The sequence below is a fragment of the Myiozetetes cayanensis genome, unplaced genomic scaffold (genome assembly GCF_022539395.1).
Source record: "Myiozetetes cayanensis isolate MyiCay16 unplaced genomic scaffold, myiCay2020 scf1, whole genome shotgun sequence".
Lineage (NCBI taxonomy): Eukaryota > Metazoa > Chordata > Aves > Passeriformes > Tyrannidae > Myiozetetes > Myiozetetes cayanensis.
The window spans coordinates 117366703-117376375 of NW_026086604.1; the positions used below are offsets into that span (position 1 = coordinate 117366703).

The following is a 9673-nucleotide window of genomic DNA, read 5'->3' on the forward strand; positions in this document are numbered from 1 at the left end:
GATGGTGACTTTGGATCAGGTTTTTAAAAGCTGTACTAAACAATATTTTTTTTATCGGAAAAATATATTCTGGTATGCCCGCGCCTCTTCCCTGCTCTCCGTCTTCTGTTGGGAAACACTGCTATTCACTCCCTTTCCTAAGGACAGAAAGTCTCCGGTGTGACAATAAACCAGAGGCTTCTCAGCAATTTAGTACAAAGTAGATAGCAGAAGTGTCGACAGGTCTTTGTTCTCTCCAGCATTTATTTTCCTGCTTGTTGAACTGTAACTATTAGAAACTGCACTGTGAAATTCGTCTTAAGCAACACTTTTACTTATTTTTCTTTTTAACAAGCACGATAAAAATATGAGTGAGGTGTTGATAAAATGTGCCGTTATTATCGGTTTTGGTTGTTTTATTTTTGTCGCTTTTAAGTTTTATTCTGACATGGTAACAAATTATGGCAGTGTATTCTTTGGGCCATTTTAAAATAGAATGAAATAAACAACTACTGTTTATTTCAGGAAACTACTGAAATAAACTGCTACCGAGCCACGTGCCAGTGTTCTTTTTAAAAAATTTTAGTTTACAGAAATCCAAGCAAAAGCAATGATGCTACCTTCTTCCGAAATACCTTCTGAAGAGGAGGCGAGGTGGAGGGGGAGTGGGTAGTGAGCTTGTGAAGGAAAAGCTCCTCAAGAAGGAAGAGGAATCGGTCTGAAGGACACATACAAATGCGAAGATTAGGGCTGGGGAAGGAAACACAAAACCCAAAGCATGAAGTACATTTTTTTAAAAGGAAAAATAAAATAAAAGAAAGAAGACACAACAAGGAAATGGCAATGAGAGAACTGAAGGCTGAAGTACAAAGGAAGGGAAATCGCCTTTGCTCCAATTTACAGACTGGTGATTGTCTGAAGGAGTTGTGCTCCCTGTCACCTAATCTCTTCCCTTGGCGGCTTGTTAGCGTTTGGCACGGGGTCTTTGCTCACAAAGCATTGTACATTCGATATTCAAAAACCCTCTTTACATATACATCACTTGCTAATTTCGTCAGTGTGTGCACATTTCAGTGACTGATAATAGGACATTGATATTTAAAGGACAAATAGCTCTGACCCATAAAGGGAAAGGAGCTTGTATTTTTTCCCTGCCAATTCAAGTCTGCCTCTTAAAATTAAAAGTTGGAATAAAAGAGGAAATGAAATGCTGGATTTCTGCTCACAACGAAGGACTAGAAAAGGGAGGGTGAAGAATGCAATTAAACCACAAAAGTAATGTACTGAATGTCAGGTTTTCTTTATGGTAAAGCATTGTTATTCTCTATAGAGACAAATGGATAACACTGTCGAGGTGCAAACAGGAAATCTTTTGGTTTTTTTGCTGCCTGCCCGTTTTTATTTTCTGAACACTGAGAGATTACATCTTTGCTTTCTTCATGCGCACAAGCCGTTTCGTTATCAAGATAATGTTTCTTTCAAGTATTTCAGATTTTCCTCCTCTGTCTCGTAGGTTTGTGCATAAGGTTCGTTGCTGTGATCTGCAGAAGCCTCAGCCCTTGGGAAGAAGTCTATCCATGGAAAAGGAAGTCCCAGCACATTTCTATAGGTTACTGAAGTGTATTTCATTCGAGTTGATTTTCTTCCTCTTTCGTGCCTACAATCCGTCTCAGAGATAAACCACTAGTAATTTCTTTCCTTCTTCTTTCTTTTCCTTTCTCTTCCTTTTTTTCCTTTTCTTCTCCCCCCCCCTCCCCCCCCAGCTTGGAATGTAAATCCTTTTAAGATTGAGCTATTTTTAGTCTTTTCTTTCCTGTAGGTGTCCACGACTGAGCAGAGAACACGATTAAATAAACACGGGCTGTAAGTACATTAACTCGAAGAGAAGCCCGGGAAAGGGAGGAGTGTTAAATAACCCTGAGACAAAGATTTATCTCGTTAAAGGTACTTCTTCTCGCTGGTCCATGGAAACTGAGGTGGCTTTGCTCAGCACAGAGGGCGTGAAAGTGAGGAAGGAGTCAGTCCTGGTTGTGGCAGAACAGGTAAAGTCTGATCCGGAGGGTCTCTGCGCCAGCCCGTTGGACTGCCCACTGTGGCAAGCCAGGCAGGAGCAGGGGTTGCTCCCCGCGCTGCTGAGTCCATGAGTTGGGGCAGGGTAGAGAGAGGGATGCCTGAAGGCGCACAGCAGTTCTGGTCTCGGGTAGGGATGGGAGAGGACCCTGAAGGTGTCCAGCGGCCTCAGGGGGGTACTGAAGGGAGCGGCGGCAGAGGCCGATGTGGCACCGATGCCCATGTGGGAGTAGTAGGGCAGGGGCAAGTGAGACGGGAATGGATACGGCAGGTTGCCGGTGGCCGCTGCGTGGCTCATCATGTAGGTGTAAAACGCCGGGTCGGCTGGGTGAGGCCAGGTCATGGCCAGGCGCTGCCGCTTGTCCTTCATCCTGCGGTTCTGGAACCAAACCTGCGGGGAGAGGGGAGGCAAGAGCCGTCACCCGCCGTCGCTCCGCTCCGCCTGGCCGCTGGTAACAGCCCCGGGGCGGTGCGGCGGACGAGGGTCTACCGGAGAGCAGAGACCGACCCCAGTTCTCCCCCTCGGAGGGAGTTGTCATCATGTACGGAGGGATCAGTTAAGCCCCTATAAAAAAATCTACAGGGAGACCCAGAAGAGCAGCACCTTTAGGCTGTTTGTTTTCCTTTCTGCTTGCTAGGGCTTGTCCTGCTGTCCCCCATCCCCCGCCCCTGGGTCCCGGCCAGCCAGGGCAGCTCTGCCTCCTTGGTGCCCTTTCGCATCCAGAACTACCTGGGTTGCTGTCGGGTTTATTTTCATGAGCAAATGCTTTTGAAAAGGCAAAGGAAAGCGAGATGGAAACAAGATCTGCTACTGGCTTCCTCCTCCCTCCCCCAAGAGCTGAGCGAGATTTGGACTGGACTGCAGGAAGGATTAAAAGTAATCTGCTAGGGAGAGGCTGGATTAGCGGCGCTGGTCGGGATGGCTCCGGGAGCCGTGTCCCCTCTCCCGCATTGCTGCAGGGTGCGGGCAGGGCCAGGAAAGGGGCGGGAGGCGGGGGGGAGCTGAGAGGGAGGGTTGTCCTGGCGAAGTGCTTTCCCGAGTTTTGCAAGGAAGTTTGGCCATATAGATTTATATCGTGCTAATTGGAAACATGTCCGAGCTGCGTGTACCTTGATGGTGGTTTCTGGCAGATTTAGAGCAGCCGCCAGCTCACATCTCCGGGGCCTGGACACGTAATTCTCCCGGTAAAACTCCTTCTCCAGACGGGCGATCTGCTCGCGGGTGAAGGCTGTGCGGTACCGGCGCATCTGGTCGCTGGCGCTGCAGGCGAGCGAGCCCTGGGAGCCGCCGCTGCCTCCGCTGCCCTTGGGGTGATCTCCCCCGCCGCTGGGGCTGCCGGCCAACGCCTCGGAGCACGGCCCTGCGTGGGGAGCCCGGAGGAACGACACACGCTCGGAGGAGGGCAGGCACGGAGGGATGCTCGCTGCCCGCCGCCCCAGAGAACTCCCTTCTCCCCCCTAGCCCTCCCCATTAGGCTTTTCTGTGCCTGCCCGGGTGTTCTAAGGATGCTGGGAAGACATGTAAGAGGGACCGGAGAGGAGGGCAAAGAGAAGGGGGATGAAACACCCGTTAAGGGTTTGACGGGTGCTTATTCACTCTAGTTGGAAGGTAACCTGCCCCCGCCATCCCCCAACACACACATGCCACACTGGCGGTGTCTGCCTCATGACCTCCCACTCGCTTCCCCCACTGGGAAACCGGAGGCGGGCGCCACAGCATCCCCCGACCCTGAGCGTCTGGGAACGGCAGGTGTGCCCGCCGGCCAAGCCACACGTCTCCGCGGCCCCTTTCTCCAGGTCAGCAAGGACCCAGGAGCGGAGCAGACAGGGATCCTTTTCTCTCTGAGGGGAAGACGAGGCCTCAGGGATCCTCTGCTCAGCCTCCAAAGCCCAGGATGGGGTATTTTCAACGAGCCTGTAAGGAACAAGGGAGGGCAGACAGCACTCTCCACACTTCCCGGCTTCTTCTTGAAGTGATGGAGGAACAGGGAGGTCGGAGAATTGGGTTGCTGTCGGCGTAGGGGGGGTCTTTGCCGGGCTGGGAAGGTGGGAATAGAGAGTGGGAAGTGGGGGCAGGGGAAAAAGGGGCCTGGCCGCTGCTTTTGCTTTCAAATGCAACTCTCCCTCATTGTGCCCGAGACCAAAGGCAATTAATTCATTGGGACCATTTCCGAGCTGGCGCCAAGGAGACATAGAAGTGACAAGGTAATTTGGGCCTTTTTTTTTTTTTTTTTAAACCCAACTCGCAAACAAGGCCGTCGCTACCACTCTTGGGGCAGGCATGAGTCGGCGAGCGATTTTACGGTCTTTATGGGCGCTTCCGCACTCGCCCGGGCACATTTCACCCTGCAAAACCACAAACAGCTCTCTGCCACAAAACCCGTTTGATCTTGCTCCCACACACACACATACAAAAAAACCCGCCGGCATGGAGGATCGTAAGGGATTTCCTGGAGCATGCACTGTCTAGGCGATAAGAAAGAATAAAAATAAAATAGAATAAATTGAAGAGAAGAGCGGGTGGTGGTCTTGGCCAAGGGGGTCTTACGGGACAAGCCACAGACCTGATTGCATCCGCGACGGGAAACCTGGCTCCCCTCCAGGGATGCGGGGGCTGCCCGGTGTCATGTCCTCTGACTTCCAAACAAGTCTCCCGGTGGCAGGGAGACGAGGAATCAGCCAGGAAAGGAGATCACACACACACATACACACACACACACATACACACACACACACACACACAGATTTCGCTACCCCTCGCTCAGCTGGCGAGGTGAAAACCCCCTCCGGCAGCCCCCCGCCCCCCCAGTGCTGCCACCCAGCCCCGGAGCGGGCGGGGGGCTGGAGGCATGGGAAGGAGTTGGGTACCTTTGCTGTGCTGGTACTCGGCGCTCCCCGTGGCGCAGTCCGGGGTGCAGCTCACCTCGATTTCCTCATAGAAATCCGACTCAGTGTCCGAGCTGCTCTGCTGCCCTTTGCTGGAGGGGGGCTCCGGGGCGAGGGGCTGCTGTCCGGCCGAAAGCAGTGCTGCCGCCGCCGAGCGGCTCTCCGGCACCGTCCCTGTCCCTGGCAGCACCTCCACCTCCTCTTCGTCTTCTCCTCCGCCACCTCCTCCTCCTCCTCCTCTCTCCCGGGACGACAAGGGGCCAGGTCTGGGGCTGAGGCAGTTCCGATGGATCATCTTCTCCTGCGGCTCCGGAGCGGGGCTCCCCACTGCTTCGGACAAATTAGGCACCCTCTTGCCAACTAGAGCGCCAAGAGTTGTCCCCTCCAGAAACATCACCATCTCCTTCCTGGTTTCCATTGTGGCTTTGCTTAAGGGAGGGGAGAAAAAATCCAGATCTCTTCCCCCCCTCCCTCCCGCTCCCGCCCCAGCCTTGTACAAACCCAGCAACCCTCTCCTGCCAATGCAGAGGAGCAAGCGGTGAGATAGGGTGACCTTGTGATGCGAGCGCTACACTCTGCTGTGCTGCTCTGGGAGGGATCACCATTGCCCTCTTCTTTCTAAGCTGTCATCCTCAATGGTGCAGTCGTCATTACAGTACCACCGGTGACGCCACACATTGATTGCCAGTGGATAAATAGAAACGTCTGCCATTGGGAAGATGAAAGAAGAGCCGGAGCGAATGGGCTAAATGCATGATGCACCAGGTGTAGGAGCCCGAGATGGAGAGGGAAGTGTGAAAAAGAGATGCATATGGAGCTGAGCTGCAAAGAGGTTGTAACATGCGGAGAGAGTTCCGCGGGGGGAAGCCTTGCCTGACAATTAAATAGCCCTTTGACTCCTTTAAGCCACAACCTTGATGTAGAATTGAGGCGAAGATCCCTAGCTGCATCCTGGAAGTGAGAAGATACGTACTCAAGCCTCTTCCTTGGATGCATTTTTTATTGCTGGCAATCAGCTTCCGCCTAACTGCATATATAAGGCTTCTAAGAATCCTTTGCAAACCTGACGATAAAGAAACTCTCTGCTGACATTTGAATGTAAAAATAGCTTTGATTTCTTGCTCTGGGTCAACATTGGTTCGTATTCGTATAACTGTCATTGCTTTCTATTGACTGAGATTAAAGCGTTAGTTCAAAATTTGGAAATGCGACTGTATACTTACTGTTTTTTACAGATGAAAAGATACAAAAGATACACTTATAACTGTAGTTATTCTGGTTATCTGACGTTTATAATTTGCTCTTATTTTTTTCCTTTGCTGTTTCCATTTGTTCCACGATTCTTGTGCTTTTAAGAGGGTTTTATGTCTCTTCTCCTTTCTTCTTTTAACTAATGGTTTTGCAGAAATTATTCGATGCTTTCAGGGGGGAAACTGCAAGAAGAAGCTCTGCCAAGAATAATTCAGGCTTAGAGAAATGCAAGTTAGCAAGGCCAGAGCTTATGCTAGGTAGCAGATGTTGTTAAAACAGACATGACAAGGGCAACCATTTGGACAGCACTTGTCTGAAAATAGGAGACCTTGCACCGTAAATACAGCGGTACACGTAGTCTTTTTGGCATATTATGATACCTCTAATGAATGCGGTAAGTATCTAATTTTCAGTTAATCCTGCCTCACACGTGTAGTGTCAAGTCATTTTCGCCATCTGTTGTAACTAGGTTGGTCTAAATTTTTTTCTCAGAGTGTTATTGGCTAGTCAGGATACAGAAAACATTCAACCAATTACGTTCCTAACCCGGTAAGGAATTTGCTGGCATATCTGAGGTGACGTTGCTTCGGTGGGGAAGAGGCAGTGCAATAGGAAACATGCTGTATTTTTCCGTTTAGCCCTGAGTGCGAGGCGGGCATGATGTAGGGAGACAAACAAACAAACAAACAAGCATGATTCCTGGTCCGCTAGATGCATGGATTAAGGTGTTCTTCTGCTAGTAAGCATACCGGTTTCAGGGGGATAAACCAAGAATTTTTACAGGGCTGTGGCCACCAGTCTCCCTTTCTCTCTGTGTAAACAAGTATGCATTTTTCCACGCAAATCCACATCATGCGTACAACTCTCTCTGGACCATGTTGCTTTCCCTCACACGTGTGAAGTGCTTCAAAGCCTTCAAATTTCTGGAAAACTCATTGCTAGATTCAATTTCCTTCTTCTTCCTCGCCAGTTCTAGACCAGTGTGTGCCTTGTGAGGACCCGTTGCTCATCCCTGCCGCAGCCAGGCTCAGCTTCGCGGGCTGTGCCAGAGCGGAGTCGGGGAAGCAGGACCAGGTCTGGCTGCTGCAGCGGGTGGATGGAAAGACGGGTGGATGGATGGATAAGGTAGTCTGCCTTTGGCACTGAGCAGAGGCGGAGGGGCAGCGCTGATCCCGCTGCGTGGAGCGGTGCGAAGCGGAGCGGTGGGGCCAGGCCACGCAAGGTGATGCGCGGGGGTGGCTCGGGCAGCGCTGTGCCCGCGTCTCGCTGGTGCCGCTTCCCACAGCTGGCGGCATAATCTCTGCGCTTGGAACGGGCAGAAGAGCTGTCTTCGTGTCCTTGGCACCCCCGAGTGTGTGTGTGAGTGTTCAGCTTGCCCCCAGTCCCAGAGTAGCCCCAGCCTCCAGAGGAAGCTCACTTCCATCCTCCTTTCCAGCTCAGCCAAGCAGCCGTGTTGGAAGAGGCTGGCTGTTGTCTGTGGTGGACGCAGAGCATCTCCGCATGACAATGAGTTTGCTAGCAGCAAGAAGAGGGATACTCATGTCTGTTTCTAAACAAAACAGTAAGCGAGAGCTGAATTCTGAATGGGAGGGAGCGCTCCCAGAGTGGGCGTTGGAGACGATTGTGGGGAAGTTGATGGGAAATCCTCTGTCTGGCAGACTGGAGCCCTGGAGATGGTTCTCGTGGATTATGCTGGCCGGTCCCCCCGAAATTTTATTATCTTCGTTTACGAGTCACTGCTGTCTCCTTCCTCACCCCATTCTTAATCCGTTCCCACCAGGAAGCCACCCGTCAGGTACTCTCTCGTCGGAGATTTTGTTGAGCCCGGGACGGTGGTCATTGTCACGGGCGGCTGGACTCAGCCCACAGCAGCACAGGCTGAGGTGTACCCCCGCATGGACAGATGCACACCCCCGCATACACGCCTTTATTTCCCAAGGGTAAACACAGGCAGTTTAAAGGCCCGAGTGGGGTCTAAGGAAAAAAAAAAAAAAAAAAAAAAGTACTGGAATTTTTGAGGTCAATTTAGATTGTATTAATTAAGGTTTCCTAAAATGTCTATTTTTACATCCCCCAGGAGCAGTACTGCCGCAACAGCCCCTCGCACGTCAATAAGCCAGTGGCGCGACGTGGTGGAACGAAGAGCCCCGTCCCGGTCTCTACCGCGTCTGCGGAGCTTTGCCTCGCCGGGAATGTGGGGTCCGGTGCACTGCGTTCTGTCTAGTGTTTCTCTCAGATCTGTCATTCCCGATTTGGAAGGAGACTCCCTCATTTGGGATTAATTTTCAGGCAGATTGGAAAGTGTATCTCTATGGATTGGTTCTTTTTTTTCTCTGCCTGTTCCAGACAGAGATTTAAAACCTATTCTCTGTAGCTCACTAGGTCACAGCCAGGCTGTCATAACTATCTTCAAAACTTTTCAAACTGATTTATTTCTCCGAGTGTACAGCTTTCCCTGCTGACGTACGGTCAAGGCGAGATCAGGACGCTGAATCCTGCCCTAACGCTGGCTAAAAGGTAGCCCCGTACACGAAAATCAAACGAAACACAGACACACAATTCCCAAAACAAGGAAGGGATAGGGAGACATTAAAACATTACTGGAGTGATATGCTCATAAATCAGGCGTTTACCATGAAAGTGCTAACCCTGCAGAAGGAAAGGCACATCACACTCTCCTTCCCCGCGGGATATTTATTTTCTTTCGCCGGTCAACAGGGTGTCAATAACTTTTGACTGATACTGTCCAATTACAACTGGGAACCCATGATGTGCCTTCAGTTTCTCTAAAAATAAATCCTGAAATCTTGTCGTCTTTAGAAAAGGAAAAAAGTTTAGACAGACCGCGGAACGATTTAGTGCTGCAAGAACTGATATGTAGTGCAAATGGGTAACCAAACCAGAAAACCTATTTTTAAATTTTTAATGGGTAGTGTTAACAATAATGGCGTAATTATCACTGTTTTATTAAGGCTATTTTTTACGACATGATTAGAGGTGGAAAGTTTGAAAAGAAGAGAATAATAGGCGCATTATTCTGGGGTGTAAAGACAAGTTGGTACAATGACAGCACATAACACGTAAGTGGCGTTGAGGAGAGAGAGGAACAGAGCCGTGAGTGGGATGTGTCTAGGGGAGCATGTACTGGTATTCACAGGATTCGATCCAGAACACGTTTCTGCCTCCATGCACCTCTGAACGCCGGATACCGACACCTCTGCCTGTTCAGGATTTTTTTTTTTTTTTTTTTTTTTTTTTTTTTACCTGTTGGCTGTCCGAAGCAGTGTTTCCCTGTCATCGCAGGAGGTTGTGGAGATTTTTACCTTTTTAGACCAAAACCGGGGGAAGGGGGAGGCGGGGGGCAGCGGGTAAGGGCAAGATTCCCGCTTCTAGGACATTCACGACAAGTTTGCTCGTGGAAACTAAATCTGCTGCTCTACTGATGTCAGTGAGTAAATCGTGTAGGAATTTGTGCTTTCGATTTCAA

General features: G+C 50.4%; 1 protein-coding gene across 2 annotated transcripts; it reads right to left on the reverse strand.

Moving 5' to 3' along the window:
• Positions 1 to 1909: 1909 nt before the first annotated feature.
• Positions 1910 to 5647, reverse strand: EVX1 (even-skipped homeobox 1). Of its 2 annotated transcripts, XM_050321712.1 has the most exons (4): positions 5455 to 5647; positions 4918 to 5363; positions 3160 to 3410; positions 1910 to 2440 (listed from the first exon to the last, which is right to left on the reverse strand). In XM_050321712.1, the coding sequence occupies exons 1-4, from the start codon at positions 5538 to 5540 to the stop codon at positions 1910 to 1912; spliced, it is 1314 nt and encodes a 437-aa protein (XP_050177669.1). In that variant the 5' UTR covers positions 5541 to 5647. The 2 variants fall into 2 exon arrangements, with proteins under 2 accessions (XP_050177669.1, XP_050177678.1); XM_050321721.1 differs by having other exon boundaries at positions 4918 to 5499.
• Positions 5648 to 9673: the final 4026 nt, after the last annotated feature.

Coding starts and splice junctions, on each gene's coding strand:
- EVX1 (XM_050321712.1), bottom strand. CDS start 5,540: ATGGTGATCCCTCCCAGAGCAGCACAGCAGAGTGTAGCGCTCGCATCA. Junction 3,411..4,917: donor CGAGTACCAGCACAGCAAAG/GTACCCAACTCC, acceptor CTCCCCACGCAG/GGCCGTGCTCCGAGGCGTTG. Junction 2,441..3,159: donor TGCCAGAAACCACCATCAAG/GTACACGCAGCT, acceptor CTCTCCCCGCAG/GTTTGGTTCCAGAACCGCAG.